Source organism: Lissotriton helveticus, chromosome 5_1 (genome assembly GCF_964261635.1).
Source record: "Lissotriton helveticus chromosome 5_1, aLisHel1.1, whole genome shotgun sequence".
NCBI classification, from domain to species: Eukaryota; Metazoa; Chordata; class Amphibia; order Caudata; family Salamandridae; genus Lissotriton; species Lissotriton helveticus.
This window is the reverse complement of record NC_136065.1, coordinates 693,202,062-693,223,052: the sequence shown is the minus strand read 5'-3', so window position 1 is coordinate 693,223,052 and position 20,991 is coordinate 693,202,062. Positions and strand designations below refer to the sequence as shown.

Here is a 20,991-nt window from a genome sequence, read left to right as displayed (position 1 = left end):
AAAGGTTCCACAGAATGCAAACAAAAGAAATGTCCAATTCCAGCTGGTCCCATGGAGTCTTTCCAGGCAGACAACCGCTTCCTGTGTCTCGATTGTGCAAATACTTTCCCGACCACAGTACATGACACTTTACCGATTTATAGACAAAAACCTACATTTGCACATTGCACATAATGCACGAAGTAATACAACAATTGAGACAAGAAAAGTAATAGCACCGTGACAGGTTGCTTGAAAGAGTTAGAAAAGGAGAAAATACATTGCTAAATAATTGTAACGCTTTTTAATAGATTTTCATAAAATGATTAATCATGAAATGATGCTTTATTATTCATGTACTGATGAAAACTAATGAATTTAATGATTAGGCCCAACAGTTCTATTCCCCTTCATTGCAAATGCATTATAATTGGATTGTGGTGCAATTATGCGATAAAATTAGCTAGGAGGTAGAAACTTGCAGAGGTCATGGTAGAGACCTTAATGATTTTATAAGATGTAGAAACGATTTAGGTAAAAAGGTTTTTAAGAAAAAGTTACATGCATGGATGTTGAAAAATTTGGCAGTGGCCCATAGCTAAAGCTAATCACTTTTGTGTAATAATACATTGGTGAAAAATGTATTATTACTCTTTATTATGAAGTGATGATTTGATGCATTATATTGATTCCAATAATTCATTTACCACAGATGTATACATTTTAAGATTTACTCGTGTTCTTTTTTAGCTGCAATTTTCCCATAGCAAGCATAATAATTCATAGACTTTTTGCAAATGTTGCTTTATTTGTCTGTGCATGTTTCAGTATACTACAAAGGACATTATTTCGATGTTCATGATGGAATGGCTCTGTGGGAAAGTCAACTCTCACCAGATGCCATAGTCTGTTAGATTGTATATTTTCTACCCATGACAAACGGGTGAGACCCAGAAAGATAAGTCGTTCTCATGGAGTGCTTTGGAAAGGATGCAGGAGTAACTAAAGTGTATTTTGTGACTTCATACGTAAACTAGTCATACGATGGACTAACTAGTGGAGTGACACCACGTCATTAAGGTGTAATAAGGACTATAAAAAAGAAATCCAAAGAAGCGGCAACACCATACCTTTTCCCTTCTGACAAGGCATCGCTATTATTTTTCTTTGGGACAATGCATTGATTAATTTCTTTTCCTCGGGAGAAAATCAAACTCTTTTCCTATGATTTTATAATTATCTCTTAATCCGATCTTGGACTGCCTTTTTGCTAATGCTGCTGCATTCATGCAGTCAACATGGAATCCTTCTTTGCCGAACAAATAGATTTTTGCTTCATATTTTCTTTTTGCCAATGCTCATGGACTAGCCCTTAGAGGACTTCAAAATGGATTCTTTTACCTCTTTTATTTGTATTTTATATAGGACTGAACTGTCCTTCTGCCTCTAATGGTGGTAGAAGCCCGTAAACTAGTATCTGATATTTGTTTAAAACTATCCTTTTTGGATTTGAACTTCTGACTTAATTTGTGTTCTGGTACTAAACGCTTTATGATTTTTGACTGAGATGCTTAAATTGGATATTTGTATCAATTTTGGAACAGTAATACAATCACTAACTGTATAAATTGCCTGAGTCTGTTATTGTGTCCTGATGTTCTTTATTTTAAACTGTATAGAATTATTCTCTTAATCCCAGCCAGGCAGAGATGGGGCATCAAACAGGTTTGCAGAGGGCAGGGACCCTTGGTGTTAGCTTGACCACAGGGTCTTCCCCGACCGCTCCCTGATGAGTATAACTTACCTGAGTCTGTGATACTTCCAAAATATGGCAAGTATATCACTTTTTACCTGCATTCATAATCTATTGCATGCCACGCATTTCTCTGCAAAATTGTTACAGTGGTGCATCACTAGTGGAACCACTTTCACGTTCCTCACCCTGAGGAATGCCCAGGACCTATGTTAGGCCAATAGAGTAGGGCAGAAACATGTTGGTGTTTTTAACACTAGGGACAAAGGATCACAATACCCTGCTTGCCGCGTGTATTTACAGTTGTAATCTTTCCCACCGCCCCCCACGAATTAAGGGATACCTTGGGCTGGATGGGGAATCTTTATCTAATAGTATAGAACCCTCCAAAAATATTTTCAAAGAGCTCGCTGGAATACAGTCGAGCGCACCCTGACCTTTAGGAGTCAGGTTGAATCCAATGATGAAGCATGCCACTACCCGAGTGGGTACGGGTTATATAAAAAAGGTTTTCATTTTTCCCACCTCTGAGTGCGGTGAAGTAGAAGTGTAGTTTAATCTCCTTATCACCCTGCCACCTGCAGAGAAGGATGCCACATAGGTTATTCGATATTTAAGTGGAGTTCGTATCCCCTTTCCTTTCACTTACGAAAGGACCTCTCTCACCTTCTGGATACAGGAGTCACTCTCCTGCTCCTAATTCTTCAAGGGTTAGGGTTAATAACCTTTGTGTGAGCAAGACAGCTTGTGACTCATCATGGAACCATGGGGGGAAGGTTCTACAAAATGCAACCTAAAGAAATGGCCAATTTCAACTGTTCCCTTGTGATCCTTCCAGACAGGCAACAGCTTCCAGTGTCTCAGGGCATTACACACCCTCCAGACACAGGGGGGACATTTCAAAGGGGCAAGAAGGGTTTTCTACCATGACCTTGAACCCACTACACCTGTGGGCCAGTAGGTGCTGCCACAACTCACCCTGAAAAACTGGAAGAACAGAAGAACTAGAGGTAGCTGGAAACACCTCAGCCCGCTGATCAGACAGGCAGAAATTATTAGTGCGGCACCATGTCAGCAACTCTTCTCTCCTCTTGAGTTCAAAGTAGAGTCATTTTTTGAAGTGGGTCAATTAATGAAGTGGTTGACAGGCTTCCTGTTCTCAGTTTTTTGGCAAAGCAAATCGCTTGTTTTCCTAGCAACCTGTTTTGTGCAACAAATGTATCTGTGAACTCAAAAACTAAAATGATGCTCCACTTTCTCATCTGTATCAGTGTGCCTGGCCCAATTCTCAACATGTAATCAGCCTAGGTTACAGTGGACCACACAATACTCTTACATCATCTGGTGGAGTGGGCAGGAGAGACAGGAGTAGCCCTTCACTGGATACAATTATTTCTCACAAGGCATTTCCAGAGACAAGGCTTTAATGTGTGATGTGAATTAGCTTAAAGATACTCCTTTCCTCAATAGATGTGCGCATGCAGGATAAGGTATGCACTTGCAGGTTGAGGCTGTTGTTAAAAAAGAATCTGAGATATTTAGTCCACTTAACAATGGAGGGGTCACCTTGAACAACGTGAGGTAAGTCACATATGGATCAGGCCAATTTAATTAAGGGTGGAGATTGAAAAAAACCTCTTTTTTTAGTGCAGTTATTTTAAGATACCTGCACAACATCCAGGATTGAATGTCCTCAAGACATTGAACTTTGAATTCAAAATCCTTAGTGGATTAGATTTTCATATAGAATTGAGTGTGTCAACATGAAAGTGGAATAAGATATCAGATTGATTAAGAGTAGAGGGCAAAGGGTTTGTTTAAAGGTTGGAGATGGTAGAGAAGAGAACCTTGGAGAACCACCTTTTGGACCATGGCAGAGTTGGACAGAAAGCTTTTCCTAATAATGTATTGGCATATGTTTTCTAAGTAGGTCTCAAACTAACTGGGTAGTGCGCCATTGAAACCCATTCTGTCTTTGAAAACTTCCTGGTGAGTTGTGGTTTTTACCATGTCATAGGCTAGTGACAAGTGAAGTAGGACAAGAAGCAAGGAGACACCTTTATCCAGAATGTGGAGGGTGTCAAACAATGTTTAATGAATGCCGTCTCAGAGCTGCATCCTGACCTAAAACAAGACTGGAGCTCATCTAAAAGGTCATATTATTCAATGCAGTATGTGAGGTGGGTCTCCATGCAACTGCATATGACTTTGGAAAGGAAAGGTTATAAACCGGGCAAAAACTATTCCGAATTTAAGCCTTAACTAAAGGCCAATTTCTAAACACTATTATTTAAAGAATAACAGAGGAATTGATTTCTTTCATTTCATTTGGTTATAGGTTCTTACAAATTAAAGGAATGCTTTGCAGTTGTGTTGAGCAATTCCATTGGGGTGACCTCTCTGAAGAAGACCAAGTAACCATGGATGTCTGTGTAGTTTCACTGTATTCCTAGGATATGTGAGAAGAATTTCTATCTTGTTAACCCTCCTAACATGTTTCTTTGGAAGTAAGAATAGTGGATATTTTGACAAACTCGAAAATATTTTTGGCGTATTTTAATGCTTATCTGTCACATTTTTTATAATTATGTAAATTGGTTTTAACATACAATTTGTTAAGCATACATACAGTCACTACACAGGTATATGTAGAGTCATAGTCTAATTAGGCTAGACAAGGTAAGACTCAATAATGTGGATAAGATTCACATTAATGCTGTTTGGATGCAAGTTTTTATAATACAATTTCTGGAGAATTCAGCCACGGGCCTAATTTTTTAACATACTTTCTATGTACACGCCTTGATTTCTATACAAGTTCTTCAGTTTTGCACTGAAACCATTCTTCCAGTCCATTCAGTGACTGTTGTGGTTTTATCATCTCGCTCATAGTGAGTCTATCAACTTATTAAAAATGTTTTTTTTTAATGTTTGTTTTTATCCAAAGTTGTGCCAGGTTCTCCGGGTAGAGATTTTCATGCAAGAATCAAGTTCTTCTTTGATTCTTCAGATCAGTAGAGTACCAATGGGCTGATCTCTTGATTTTGTTTTTGTCTTTTAAATGTTTATGGTGTTATCATCTCTATTACCCCTATTATATTTTGATTGTACTAAACAGTGAGAGGCTTATTTACAAGCACCTTGCGCCACCAGTAAGTCACTTTTTACCATATTAAAAGCGATGCATCTGCTGCACATGGGGCTTGTAAATGAGCCCCTGAGTCTTTTAATCTGCTATTTTGGAGAGATGGGATGCAAAAGATGTGCTACTTGAGATGATTGTATAGGAGTATCAATGTTCGTCAGGTACCTCTGCTTAGTTCACTGTGGTTACCCAATAGTACCAACTTTTAGGGAGCGAAGATAGAAGGGAATGAGAAAGTGGTCAAACCTGTCCATACAGATTGTAGTATTAATCATAAAGGCTCCCGGTTTTCAGTTTTTACGGGTTTTCACAGATAATTATAGACAGAAAACAAAGTGTTTCCTGTCTGTATTCTTTTTTTCTTTCCATAAAGTAATTTTATTGTTGACAGCCGGTACAAGTCTGGTGCCTCGAGGGACACCAGTAATATATATACATTTACATCAACATTTCCAATAACATTGTAGTATCTTTTATAAAGTAAACGTCGTGCTAAATAGCTTTTTATAAAAATCGACAGTAGTGCCACATTGCATCTGCAGGAGGAACAAATAAATCTTATATGCAGGGGTCCAAGCCATTCACAATTAGGGCAAACAACTTTAACATTTGAGTCCCGACCTATTACCGTCATTTCAACTGTTCTTCTAAATCAGCGATGGGGTAGCAGGTACCAAATACAACCCTCTATATTCCGCCCAGCTTTTACAAATTTTAAAATGTTTCTGGGGGCAGTCCCTCGCCTTAAAGACAGGGATTTCCAGGCCCACGGTAAAGTCTAATCCCTTCTTCCACACCACAACCGATGGCGGGGGTTCATCCTTCTATGCCCTAGCGATATCTCTCTTTGCCAAAGTGAGGCCAAGGAATAGCAGATGACGTTTATATCTATTTTCTCCAAGGCTCTCAGTGATATGTAGTATACCTAGTTTTGGAGACAGGGGATATCCCACCCCATAACCTCTTACACATATGTGGTCATCCGTCTCGAAAACCTCAGCAGTGTCGTACACTCCCACACCGTGTGTAAAAAGGTACCTTCCTCTGCCCCACATCGCAAGCAGTGTGGTGATGTGATCAGGCGGGCACACCACAGTCTATGTCTTGTATAGTAGATAAATATTTAAATTGGCCGAGTCTCAGGCGGGCCACAATTGCCGTGCTGCGCGGGGTCCCAATCGTATTCTTCCAGGGGGCCCAGGTCCTGCTACCACGCCTCTCTAGTTTTATGCAGTGTTGTAGTTGTATTATTAATGAGTGTGCAATAGATTTTAGTTATTTTATGATCTCCCAACTCACCCATAAAAACCCTTGGACTCTATGGGATTAAAGTCAGGTATGTCTGTTTGCTGTATCAAACACATGGAGGAGGCATGTCGAAATTGGAGATATCTATAGAATTATTAGTGGGCATAGTGTAATGTCTGGAGTTCTTGGAAAGACTTTAGGTTCCAACCATGCAGAACTGCTCCCACCATGTCTATTCCGATAGATTCCCAACCCCGAAAGCCAGACAACTGCACCAGCTGTGGCAGCTGCTCATTTCGCCACAGAGGAGTTTCTCTTGTAAGCCTCCCCACCACCCTATTGTACGAAGTGTACGTTTCAAAATCGTAAAGGCCGTTTTGGTTTCAGGTGGCAGCTCCCTAAGTGTTGATGCTGAGTATAAGACTGTGTGTGGCGTACTATCGCCCAGCAGCCAACGCTCGACCGCATGTGCTGGGTCCCGATTATCCCTGTACGACCAATTATTAATGACGAGAAAGTGTGCAGCCGCGTAATATGTTTGAAAACCTGGGTGGCGTCACCACCACAGTATGCGGACTGAAAACAAGACCTCAGTGCTACTCACGCCACACCGTCCCCGCAGAGGAACCAGGCCAGAATAGCATTTATTTGACGAAACTATGTTGGTCGTATGAGGTATGGGTGGTTCTGAAGCTGATACAGGAGACAGGGCAAGGAGACCATTTTAAAAATTGCAGATTTGCCAAACAGGGACTGTGGCAGGTGAGACCACAGTCGGACCTGATCTCCTATCTGCGTCCACAGCTGGGCCAAATTTCTATCCCAAGTGATAGTCTGAGATGGCGAGAGAAATACCCCTAAATATTTGAAGCCATCTGGGACCACCTCCACCTCCTGCGACCTTTCACCCAACTGATCTCCCCCCGCAGTGGCCACAGGCAGGATTTGCCTCGGTTCATGTAGAGAATAAACATATAAAAGGAGTAAACCTGTTAACCCAGTTGAGACCAGGTACTAGTTATAGCAATAATACAATGTCTCAACAGGAGTATCACGTAAAAAGACAAATAAAGCGTGGGTAAATCACATAGCACAGGGAAAAGAGAACAAGGAAGACCAAAGGATAATTCAGGGTTGTTATTCGCATATAGAAGCACACAGGCACAAATAAATTCCAGTAACCGAAACAACCAAGGGTGTACTGGCAAAGTGAAAGTGAATGAACGGCGCAGTGACACAAGTGATTATAAAACAACGTGAGGCGGCGCAGAGTAGACAAATAGTATGTGACGGTCAAAATACAGTATTTACAGTTATATACAAAATTTCATTATTTGCAAATTGACCAAAAGAAAGCCGCAAATGGCGTTGCAGGGTCGACGGCGTTTCAGCCTCTATGACTTGAGGTCATCATCAGGACAATGGTTACGTAGATGTGGTCCTGTGCTCTTTCAAGTAGGTAGGCAGATTCCATGTCAGGAATCCAAGGACACGTCTTCAGAGGGAATCGAAGCCAAGAACTAATCAAGAAGAAAAGTACCACATCTCTGGACATCAATGGGGGTAGAGATTCAAGCTCGATGTATAACTCATAATGGTCCGCCACCAGGGTTCAAATTCCAAAATTCCGACGGGGCTGGGCGTGCCAGGCAAAGTCAGGCTTAAACTCGAGGAAAAGACAAAATGGTCTTAGAATTCCTTCCGTGCCTCTGGGAAACAAAGAAAGCCGGTATGGACCGTGTAACAGGTCCGACGAATCAAGCGTTTCATGTAGAGGCTGAACGTTACACCCAAAATTTGCAGGATTTGTGGAGGCATGGGCCAGTTCTATATGGACGCATAAGGAAGAACAAAACGTCATCCGCATACAGTGCTATGCGATCCGATACCCCCAACGCTTACTCAAAGCTGACCTGTGGATTTATTCTTACCCAGGCAGCCAGTGGCTCCATGGCTAACGCAAAAAGGTATGGAGAGAGGGGGCATCCTTGACGTGTTCAACATCTAATAGGAAAGTGTCCCGAGGCGGAGTCAGCTACTCAGACCCGGCCGTTATGTCTGTACATAGTAGACGTATTAAGTTCAATAGGCAAGGGCCAATATTTAGGCGGCTAAGCAGGGGGAAAAGGTTGGTCCAACAGTGGGTGTCGGAGGCCTTGTCAATGTCCGCAAGGAGGAGCGCGGCCGGTCCCTCAAGTCAGTTGTCTGCAGCTATAGCATTATGTGCTCTTTGGATATTGTGCCGTGTGGCCCAGCTAGGCATGAAGCCGGCTTGATCTGGATGGACCAACTCCATTATATGGGTAACCAAGCGGTTGTCAATCACCTTAGCCAGCAGCTTAGCCTCTACGTTGAGAAGAGATATGGGGCGGTATGATGAGTAGTGTTCCGGTTTTAAGAATACCACTATCTCTGCATATCTTCAATCCGGCGGAAGAGAGCCGTCCTCCAAGGCCGCACTTAAGGCTGCTAGATATGGGCCCAGCAGTTGAGGGTGGTATTTTTGGAGGAATTTACATGGGTAACCATTTCGGCCTGGTGACTTCCCCAAGCGCATATCTAACAATGCAGTTCGCAGTTCCTCTATCAACAATGGGGCATCCAGTGCTGCACGCAAAGTATCGGGTAAAGCTCGCTGGGGGAGATCTTTGATAAACTTATGTTGCTGCGGGTAGGGTCTCACAGGGCGTACAGTTCTGCAAAGTACGTTGCAAAACAGTCTGCGATGAATGACGGGTCTGCGGGTATTTCCCCGTCTGGGCCAGGTATGCTCAAAAGGTTCTGTGGGTGTAGCGTCTGTTGACACATGAGATGCAACAGGGCCCTGGATTTATCCCCCCACTGGTAAATCCGGCTGCTGGTGGTGAGCCAGTAAAGTCGAGCTTCGTCTAGGAGCTCACTGGCGTATATTTGCTGTGTATTCAGAAGCTGTCTGCGCGCGGCATGCCCATTTTCCCCCCTGCATCTGTATTTATTTTTTAAAGTGCAAAAATGCAGAAAATGGTGCTTCTTGTGGTTGACCCTCCATGCTGTTTTTCGTGATTTCTAGGACAACAGCTGGGCAGATAGGCCGCATGGAAATTTAAAAATAGATTGAGAATTCCGAAAATGCAGGTATATGGTAACATATATTTGTATTATAATGCTCATATATACCTGAAGGAGTAGTGATTTGGTATATTGGGCTGCTTAATGTGGTAAAACACGACAGGCAGCAAAGTATGAGTGCATGATTATAAGTTAAATAAATGTGGAAATATACCATTTTATGACTCCATATATCCGCAAAACACAAAATAAATATGGATAAATACCAATAAGATGGACAAAAAATAAATATGGATAAATACAGACAGAAATGTTAAAAAAAAATGAAATGATACAGTGAAGTCTTTTATTCCACCCAATTAATTTTTATGTCCCTTAGGAGGAGTTACATCAGTTGTTCAATACATATTTCGTTTCTGCCCGGTGGGTAACAGAGACACTTAATCTGTTCTGGGTCAATAATTTTTTTTCAATTGACAAACATTGTAAGGTAGAGGACTGGCCATTTTAAACTTTTCAATGTAGTTGAGAATTAATGCCACCTTATTATGTTTTCTCTATCTATCCCACCCAGGCAGATACTGTACTAGCGAGGAGCAGCAAATACGTCTGGGATTGTCTGAGAGGATTCTTTTAGACAGGTTTTGGTCAGAAAGAGTAGGTCGAGAATGTTTGAAGTAATGTTATTTTTAATGGCTTCTCTGCCTATCTGCAGAAATGCAAGAGTCAGTCAAAGAATGACTGTATAGAGCTACTTATAGAGTTCGCTGGCATGGTAACCTCTTCATATTGTTATGTTGAACATCTTTCCCAATATGACAATACTCTTTTGTTTATACACCCAATGGTAGGATTGTTATCAATGAGTTTGGGCTATCAATTTCTTTAATGGACAATGATGTCATGGTTCTACTAAGGCACATCTCTTTCGTACCAAAGTCTGGATTCTGCAACAATACAAGTACACTGAATAAACCAAAAATGCTGCACATACCACCCTATAAGTGTGAATACATTGAAATGAGCATCTAAACATCACTCTCATGCAAGAGCTGTTCAATGTCTGCGGCCCATATACCTGTCAAGGACCTTGTTCTTTCTTAACATAGTAAATATATTCCCCACAAATGCAACATGTGGTAGCACTATTTAAGCCTACCCAAGGACAAGAACAAAGAAACGTGGAAAATGACTTTTTTTCATATAATATTCTGAAGTGAACTACAAAAGGGTTTATTTCTCCTATACGGCAATGGCCTACTTAGAAAAGACAGAGAGACGAAATACCGTTTCTCACTCTTACCATGTTTTTGCAAAGCAACTGATTTTTGTCTTCCAACAGGTACAGAGAGGACCAAAAGCTCCTGTTTCAAATGTACCCTCTTTTAATAAAATTATTAAATTCATAATTTCCTCACATTAGTAGCGATTATTGGGAACATTCCTATGTATGTTTTATTCGCATTGGTCCTATCAAATACAATATGTCTTTCTATTTTTCCTAAAACTTTATTTAATCAGAAGGTTTTGCCTTTCCTGAAAGATATAAATATATTTTAACATACGCTCATCACAATTTTTGAGAATGTTCTTGACAACCTGGGATTCGCCCAAGGAGATCACTTAACGCTAAGTACGCTGATGAGGATATTTGTATCCTTTCACCCTTATTGGTAGCAGGATAGTCATGCTGGCTCCACAACAAGCAGGGTGGTTCTCTCTTGTCTCTGTCTTGCTACATGGTATGTTTTACGTACTAGGGTCATTAAAACAAGCGAAAAGACTAGCTCTTACCCACAATTTGAGCTTTCCTTCAGTCCCTCTTCTATTCAAATGCTCTTGTAATAAGGTGATTAGGATATTCTTCACATTTGTGACCGGGTAACCCCAAGTCGGCCCTTGAGTGTGCACATTTAACCTCAATATTAATGCACTGTGCTTTGAGGTTGTTCGGAACTCTTAATAGTGATACCAGTTCGACATAAAAGAAGCATGTCTTCCAGGATGAGAGTCTTTGCAACATTTAATCATGTTACCAGATTTGGAACATTAAGCTCCATATTTACTCCAAGGACCAGTGGGATAGCTTGACATGCTCCCTTGCTCTTCTTGCTTACAGTGGGTGTCTTAAATGCTTGGAAGTCCTAAAGTGGCCTGCTAGCTGTGAGACCAAAGACAACCCAGAGATTGCAAATGGCACTTTTGAAGCTGAAGTCTGATTGTGCTTCCTGCTACGCACCTGACTAAGGTTTCCCACCTGTTTTGCTGGGAATATGAACACCCAATCTGCATGTGTTCCTTTGTTTTTAATTGTACACTGCTGGGCAGTAGAGCTTTTAGTGTTGAAGAGCATAGGACTTTTTTCCAGTGGAACACGGTGGGTAGTATCAGTGGCGTTCTGACAAAGACAGGCTTCAGCTACCTGCTACTGCACCTTGGTCTGGTTGGCGCATTTCAACTCTGCATGAGGCTGTCAACCCTACCTGCTGGGGAGAGAAAAGTACTGTAGAAGTTGCAATCAATAAGCTTATCAAAAAACCACTCTAGTACATTAAATTAATTTCCTGGTATTAAGCATCCACCATCTTAGGACAGTCTGTATCTAATTTGAGTTGGAATTGTTAGGATGCGGTAGGCCATCCCCTGGCTAATATTGTGCTGCAGAGTAGTGTCGTGCATTTTCCAGTCTTACAACCTTAAAGCTTTATTCTGTGTCCTTTTAAGCCTGTGTAAGTTCCCCCTATGAAGGTAAGGTTTTTGTTTTTCAGATTATTTCGCAACAGAGTCCATCACACATAGCGAGGGGTAGGGTAAACATGCTGCCTCTGGGTTTAGGACAGTTTAGTTGATAGGGAAAACGTTGGCCCAAACTGGTGTAATTGTAGACTGTTTGGTAAGAAGGGGGCAGTGCTCTTATGCCCTTGTTACCATTATGCCAAGGTTAGAAACCAATACATGAGACAACCTTGACGATGACAAAGCTTTTCTACATCTAGGAAAGGGGAGATCAGTGGACAACATTTTTATGTATACCGTAGAGCAGCTGTTCTTTTGACTTGTGTAGACGCCCACTGAATCACTACTGGAATCCGAAGAGTCCGGCTGAATCAATTTATACGATTCAAATCTCAAAATAATATTTAAAAAATACAGAAATAAGTATCCATCAAATAAACACTAATCATGAAATATTTTATTTAATAGAGAAACAAAAAAACTAGAAAAGTTAAATTTTAATGGAAAGGTTGGAGATTTTCAAAAATGTTTTTTACACCTAAAAGACAAAGCAATAATCTATCCATGAACATATCACTTTGTCTGTTTTGGTCTTTGCACATGCTCTTTTTTTATTGATCTATACTGATGCTTCAATTGACACCACTAATCATCTGTACTAAATTCTGTTTGCTGTACTTTGATTGCTCTAACGAATCTAGCTAAAGATACCAATATAATTCTTAGACTCCAGTTTCAAATTCCTGACACATTTACAGAGCATTTTATAAAAATTGATTTTACATATTGTTTTTTTCTATATTTTTATTTGATTGAACTGCTTGCATTATTTAATTGTCGTAATAGTCATGGGCTCTCTATTTAGGGATGGCAAACCACAGTGTTCCATGTTCCACATGTTAAGAACAGCATCTATAAATGATGTTGTTAAGGAAGCCCCTAAGAAAAGTAAAACTTGTAGGCAACATTTCTTTTTTGGTCCATGGATGCAACTTTTAATTGTTGTTTAGATTTTTTTAAAATGAAAGTTGTTTTTAAGTGGAATTTCTTTTGTGTACATTTTAATGGAGTGATCTGATTGAGGAAAAGGTTATATAATATGAACATGAGTGCAGACATCTTTTTAAATCCACCTGACTTTGTACAACATTGTCTGAGGAATTTTTCCATATACGTGCTGACATTGTCCATTCTTTTCTTCTCCATGCCCTTGGGCAAGTACCGAAAGGTTGCTAGAATAATTACAATTTGTTAATTATTTGTGCTTCTCTGAGATGGTAAACCACACTGTTTTTTTCCATTCAATTAGCAATTAGTGATGGGTTGTGATTTTCTCTTACATTACTTACCTTGAAAATGTAGTGTGGTTATCTATTCTTTTTGTATTTATAACTGGAAGGAAATGTCCAATGGATTTGGGGAGTGGAGTGGAGTCTGTACGCAGACTTGTTTGAAGTATAGTATAAATATAAAAGAACTCAGTTGTTCATTACCTTCATGGAACAAGAATTTTCCTTGTTGATTTTGCACCCGCTTAAGCGTGAATAAACTGCTCTGTTTTACCTCCGACTACCTGTACTCCTTTGGATTTAAGTGAACAAGAGTGGAGTTTTCCAGAGCGCAGTTGTGCGTTCTTCACATGATGAAGAAATAATTTGTACTTATTGTTCTTTAGTCTTTTCATACATGCCGGCCACACATGAGGGAACTTCAAAAATCAGTGTGTAGGAAAGGCAAAGGCAAAAGGTTCAAGGGTTCACAATTGAGCAGACAAAAATCCTTACAATTGGAGAAGTTGTATTTTCATCACGAGACAGGATAAAAAGACCTACATGGAGAATGTTTGGGATGTAGCATTTGCTGATCGAAAAATTAAGGCTATATGATGTTTATTATCCCCTTATGGTGGATAATAAATGATCTTATTCTAACTCACTGCAAGTAAGAGAGACACATCATTTCATTTATGTGTTGTAGTACCATTTGTTCACCTTAATGTAAAAGCAAGTTCTACTACTCACTTAAAGTTTAGGGTTACTCCTCATTGAGGAAATCACCCACCCGCCACTCTGATCTACAGGTTGTATTACATGTTTGAAGTACCTGACCATGCCTAAAAAATTAAACTGGCTACCTACTGACCCATGCACAATTACTATGCTGATGTTATTAGCATGGGACTCGTAATGGAAAATAAATAAATAAAAGAAACAATAAAATTAAGCCATACATTTTTCCTTTTGCCATCACTATGAAGGAAGGTGACCTCGCTACCCTGATATAATGTATTAGTTTGTTGGCTCACCTTGTTGTCTTTGCCTACAAACTTGAACACGGGAACTTGGAAATGCTTGGCAAGATGATCCTTAGAAGTGTACTGTTTTACAGACTCATCTGAGACACACCTGGAAAAAAAGCAAAGAATCGGTTTCTGTTACAACTCCATTACTTTAACAGACAGGACAAAGGTATTCTGGCACAATGAAGAAGAAGGAGAGGGTAAGGAAAATAGAGCAAAATGATTAGGCATGGACAATAGCACTAAGCTGTCTTAATCAACAATTGTTACAAGTTTTTTAAAAATTAATCTGAAGATGTATTACATATATTTCATTTTTGTCACATTCAGTTTTCTATATAAGGATGAATGTTAAAGGAGAGCAAAGGGATGCATCCTCTGTTTTACCTGACAGCTGTCCCACAAACACCTGAGAGGGACGTACAACTCAATAATGGTTTCAGTTTTGTGACTGACAGGAGACTTCTGTAGTTTTGATCATGAAGTCTGGCTCAACATGAGCCCGTCAGGTGATCTAGCTCCCTCACTCAAAGGACCATACTTTCCCCCCATGATTTGTGACCACTGGAGTGTTCATCTAGATGTCATTGATATTTACTCTATGAAAACTTTCTAGGGGTTTCAGATTCAAGATTTGAGAGTCAAGGTCAGTAGTCAAGTTGGGTTGTGAAAAGGGCAAATTGCTGAAAGTCACCCCCATTATGGAGAAAAACATCTTAAGTGTGGCGATGGGCCCGGTGGTGTGCTGTACTGACCATCAAAACCTAGGGCCCTCTATATGAAATACTGGTCTAAAAAAATGGTTATAAATTGCAATCAGGGTATTATGTCTGTTCACCAATTTGTAATAGACAATTCTATTGTACCTTTCCCTCAATAGCAAACACAATATAATTTACCTACCTAATTTTTGAAGAAATATAAATTAATGTCCACCTCTCTCCATTCCGTTTTCTCGTTCACCAGCTCCCTTCTTCTCCAGTTACACCCTTTCCTCTGACACCTCTGGATTTGGTCCACCATGATTCTATTTCCAATAATGCTTGTATATAAAACATTGTTGTCTCCTACTAAAAGTTCTCTTGAATTATTATAGGAACAGTTCTATCCATATATTTTCCTGTACAATTCTGGGATAGACTTTAGCTTAAGATATTTGATGCCTCATTGCTGGAAAGCCAAGTAGACATGAGAGTGGCCCCAGACGTGTAGAGAATAGTACCCGGTTAATGAGGCTCCTTTTAAATTGGCAAACAAAGTTTTATCTCATCCCTTCAAGTGTCCGCCTAACCTATGTAGGGAAATTTCCAATGTACATGTTTTTGAAAATGTTAGTATGCTGCCTACTGAGCGTGTTCAATAAAAAGAATTTAACAAAAAAAGATATTCAATGCCTCCAAAGCTGCTTGCATTAATCCAGCCCTTTTTTTTAAATTTATAATAGCGCTGTTACTACCCCAGAATTTATTTCTAAATGTGACCCATCTGCTTCTTCAATATGTTGGAAATGTTCCATATGGAATGGCTCTTTAACACATTTGCTACATTGCCCCAATATTAATACATTTTGGAACTTTTGTTGGTCTAAATGTTGAAAGATTTTCAAATGTACTATACCACTAACTTTCCAAACTGTTTTCTTAGGTTCCTTAACACCTAGGGGCTGATTACGATGTGTTAGGAAACAGCTTTGAAGATCGGAGTCGTTTCCTAAGGCATCCTAATAAGTCAGTTGGATACTTTTCCGACCGACCCATTTTGATGGTGTCGGTCAGAAAGGAATCTGACTGGTCATTCAGACTGGCCTCCAACTGGCTTTCTGTGTCAGCCTTTCTGACACAGAAAGGCTGCCAGAAGCCAATTTTGGGGGTCCCCAGGGGTGCAAGGCCTCCGGTTGGTGGTCGAAGGGGCACCTATGGTGCCCCGTTGATCTCTGCATCCTGTGGCAGGCACCTTGGTGCAGGGATGAACTGCACCTCTTTGTTTTACAATGAAAGCATGAATTCTAGTTGGAATGCATGCTCCCATTGTAAAGAATAGGAGTGCGACCGAACACTGTTCGGTCGCATCCTATTTAGTCAGTCGGGACCGCCGACAGGAGGTCGGGCAATCCCATGAACGAAACGATGTCGGGCGGACTTCGTAAATAGGCCCCTAGTTTTGAACATTTATCTCCTAAAACTTTGTTATTTGATATTTTTTTTGCACTTGCTTTTATTTTAAAGTTATACTTTCTTGTGGGAAGGATGTTTCTAAACTGTCTATGTTAACATATTGGAATTATATAAGTGATGAACATAGAATTCATACTGTTTCTTCTTTGATGTTACATCAGAAGATTAAATCTGATTTATACTGGTTACCTTTCACTACCTTTCTCTCCTCACACTCATCAATATCTTAATCGAATGATTCTTTTCTTCCCCCTCACCTCTTTTCTATTTTCCACTCCCTTTTACTCCTCTTCTTTTTCTTTTATCCTATTATCTCCTCTTACTTTTATATAAAATAATCTTTTTATTCCATGCTTTTGTCTCTTAAGATTGCAATATTTGTTGATGTATCCATTTCTTCACAAATGTTATTTCTTTTTTATATTGCTTTTGAATCTTCAATAAAAACCATTAAAAAATAAACAACCAGTATTTTTGAGACTTATGAAGAACTCTATGAATTAATCAATGCACTAAAAGGGTGGCTCATAAAATTCTGATTCGGAGTGCGCTGTAATCCAATATATCTAATAAATATTAACGAGGTAGGTCACAAATTGCGATTCACTCTGATTGTGGCCATCACAGGCAACATGGTTTGCTGGGTTCAGCCGACCACTTGCTAGTTTAGCAGACCACCTAATCACCTTTAAATATAATTAACTTTTTTCCTTGAAGGAAACGGTGCTGTATTTAAAAATAAAAGTTTACTTTTTTCAAAACAAATTGTATGAGAGTTGGCAGAGGTCCCCTGGATCACTGCCTTCTCCTTAACAACCCCTTTTTTTTATATTCACAATAGGGAAGGTGTGCCAAGGGGACCCTTTTCCTTTTGCGAATGGGTTACAACCCAACTCAGGATTACGGTTGCAAAAAATTGATAGATGTCCTAAAGATTCGTATTTTGAACTGACACCTACAACACAGCTCTTCCAAATAGCGAATCATTATGGGGTCGAAATCCCATTTTAGGAGCAGGCAAAAGTTTACCCACTACTAAACTGTGGTTGGTATAGAGGGAACACCTATTTTGGCACCAATTCTGAATCGGAGTGTTCGCAACTGTAAAATAGGTTCATAAATCTAGCCCATAGAGCACACAGATCGATATTTCTTGAGCCATGGAAAAGCAGGGTCAGTCAAAGGCAACATTATTTATTTTGCTAACAGTAACCAAAATGTCATCTGGATTAGAAACAATATTTGATTATTACTAAAAGAGATTCAGTGGCTTATCAAGGGTGCCATGAGACCATGGGAACGCATTTAGTATGGATTCCCAAAACCCCCTCCAGACCAAGTCCACACAGTTAGACCTCATGTGGACATGCTTTATGTTGATGTGCAGTGACACCTGCACATCGTGGGGACCTAATGACACGGTACCTACTGCACCTCAGGAAGAGTAAGAGTCTACTTTATAGAGGATATAGGCCTGGGTTTTCCTTTCATAAAAAATATTTTTCATTAACTATACGTGGAACTGTTTGAACTTAAGATCTCTATTGACACTGCTCAGTGGGAGAGGCAGGCACAGGTTGGCGTACTCTAAGGAAACACTGTGTTAACTGAAGGAGCACTAAAAGAAATTTAACTTATAATGTAATACCGCGCTAATGAGCCAGGCAAGCAGATAGAGCTACAATAGGACAACATAATAGCACACCTGCACCACATAAAGAGATTCTAGGTGCTGATGATAGAATTTTGACAACACAGTATTCTTATCATGTATCAAGCACATAATGATGAACGGCTGACTTTACCTACCAGGATACAAGTTTATAGCAAAATGGTTAAGGACATGAACCGTTGATGGATGCATTAGTGCACCATTTTACATTGTTTGGAATTGAAATGGTATTTTGAATCTGCATCGGTAAAGTGAGAAAGATTGTGTGGTTAAGCTGCAGTTAGGGAACAGTGCATTTGCAGAAAGAGGCTTCTTGGAGACATTGCAATGACTTTTTAACCCTTAATTGGTACGGAGAAACCGGCAGGCCTAGTTGACATGCAGTGTGGTAGAACAATGGCTTATATGTGGCATGAAACCATTTGCTTCGTCACTACGCAATGAGAGTGGGATGCAGGCACTAGTTGGTTTGTGGTAGGAAGGAATTCTGAAATGCCTGACAGAAAAAACATTTCATTTTGAAAGTGGTTATCTGCCTTGCCTCACCCTCCAACCATTTGGAACCACGCTGCCCACTCAAAGAAAATCCTCTACTCCCGGAGATGTGAGGTCTCTCACTGGTTGCAATAGATTTAAACACTGGTGAATGCATCCCTGGATGGTTTGAGGGACCAATCAAATTGCTTAATACTTGGACCAAAAAAGAGATTTGGCCAGGTGCTATTTAGTTTCCAAGTTTTTCAAGTTTATTTATTTGATTTGGTACTCCACTGAGAACCACAAATGTTTCATGCATAATAATCCATTATTTACACCATTTTGTTAAAATTGTCATTCTAATACAAAGTTCAAAATGATTTTAAAAATGTATAAAAATTGTAACAAACAAATTCATTAGGCGGAGCTTTACTTAAAATAATCAGTTCCTTTGCTGAGTTAATTCCACATTTGTTATAAACTGGTTGTAAAAACCTCTTTCTTGCCATTACCACTTTTGCATTTGGGCAAATAAATATCAAGTGCTCCAAATCCTGCTCCCCGCCTTCACACAAATTACACATAGAGCTTACTTTTAAGTGCCATTTAGATGTTACGGTTTTTACAGGTAGTATCCCAAATCGAAGCAGAACAATCGATCTCCTGACCCCATGATTTAAATTAAAAGTAATATATTGCTGAGGTTTCTTGAAAACTATAGTTTCAGTAAGATTCTTATATATAGACAGTTTAGAGCAATACAGAGAGTCAAGGTCAAAACTAAGTCTTGGAGTGAAGTGCTTTAAAAAGAGTTTCAACTGGGCTGGTGTCCAAGCTAGTAACAAGTTTGATGTTAGTCTCTGATAACTTAAAAGCAGCTAACGCATTTTTTGAGAATACATGTTTGGAGGAGTCGCAGTCAAATGTTTATTTTTTGAGCAGAGATCGAATCGTTCCTTCTTCCGCGTGAAGGAGATTATACACCCACCTGATGATATTTGCGATTCCCCGGGAATAGGAACTGGTTAGTGAATACTCAAGGCGGAGAGCTTGTACTAGTACAGCCTGGGACACCTTCGTTAATTTCCGTAGGATTTTTCCTTCTTTTAAATCCAAGAAGCACCATTGGTTTATTGGAATATATTCCAGAGCACATGACAGTACTGGCGGGATCTTGGCGCTATATCCCGTGAGCAAAGAAGAGAAATGCCTTTGTCCTGATGCTGCGTATAACCTTGAAAGAGCTCCCGCGTGTACATCAGATTTCCGGGTCAGATTCAGAGTGTGTGACCGATTTTGAAGAGACTTAGTAGAAATTCTGCCTAAATAGGTATATTCGTTTACCTCTTCCACCTTTTTTCCTCTAGGATCCAACTGAATTTTGTGCTCTTTTTCCTTCCTGAAAATGAAACTATTTTTGTTTTTGTGATGTTAGGTATTAGATAATTTTCCACCGTGTAGTTATGCAGTGCATGAAGTCTTCTTTGTAGACCGAATGGAGTTAGATCTAATATAATTATATCATCTGCATATAACATAGTATGTATATTGTGGAAGGCTATTTTTGGTGAAACGTTGGGTACTTGCTGAAGACATTGAGGCATATCACTGAGGTAAAGGGAAAACAATAGGGGAGCAAGAAGGCATCCTTGTCTAAGGCCGTTTGGGGTCGGGATGGGGCTAGTTAATCCCTTTGCTCTTCCCATTTGGACCTGGCACCAGGTATCTGTGTGCAGTGAGATTAATATACGTAATAGCTGCTCCGGGATGCCCATTTTGCTAAGTTTTCTCCAGAGTGTTCCTCTATCCACTCTATCGAACGCTGTGGAAAAATCGATGAAAGCAGCATATACTGGCTGGGATTTAATTGTCACGTATTTGTCTAGTATGGTTTGCAGCATTGCAATATTATCAGTGACCGAAGGCTTTGGTCTAAATCCTGCCTGGTATAGAGGAATTAGTCCAGATGAAAAGGCCCAGTTTTTAAGATGATTTAATACCGCTGCCGTAATCCAGAAGGGCTATCTGTCTGTAATTACCAGGTTGCAGCCTTGATCCCTTTTTGTGTATAGGTATAATGATGCTCCCTTTCCAAGATTTGGGAATTTCCCCAGTTTTAAAAATGTAGTTGAAGAGGGGGGATAGCATCTTGCTCCATTCTTTGGGGTTGGACTGGAGGACCTTAATTGGAATTTGGTCAGGACCAGTTGCTCCTGTTGTTCTCGCCTTTCTTATATGTATCTCGATAGAAAAAGGGGCAGATGTTACGTTGTTTGATGGTTTTATTTCTAAGTTCCTATTGTAATTATGGTCCGTTTTTGAGTTGGTATTTGTTTTATATAAATTAGCAAGGTAGAGTTCCCATTCTTTTGGGGGCACCGGAGTAGCTTGTAGTGCTTTTTCGTGCCAGATTCTTTGGCAATTATACTCCAATATGCGCGTTGATTGTTTTGTTTCGCT

The 20,991-nt window shown here is 39.9% G+C and overlaps 1 protein-coding gene across 1 annotated transcript in view; it reads right to left on the bottom strand.

Annotated features, from left to right (window-relative positions):
* OIT3 (oncoprotein induced transcript 3) overlaps window positions 1–20,991 on the bottom strand; it is a 669,633-nt gene that overhangs the window by 5,547 nt on the left and 643,095 nt on the right. The window contains exon 8 of the mRNA XM_078643084.1: window positions 14,215–14,314. Coding sequence (XP_078499210.1) covers window positions 14,215–14,314 — 100 coding nt within the window. The remainder of the gene's footprint in view (window positions 1–14,214; window positions 14,315–20,991) is intronic.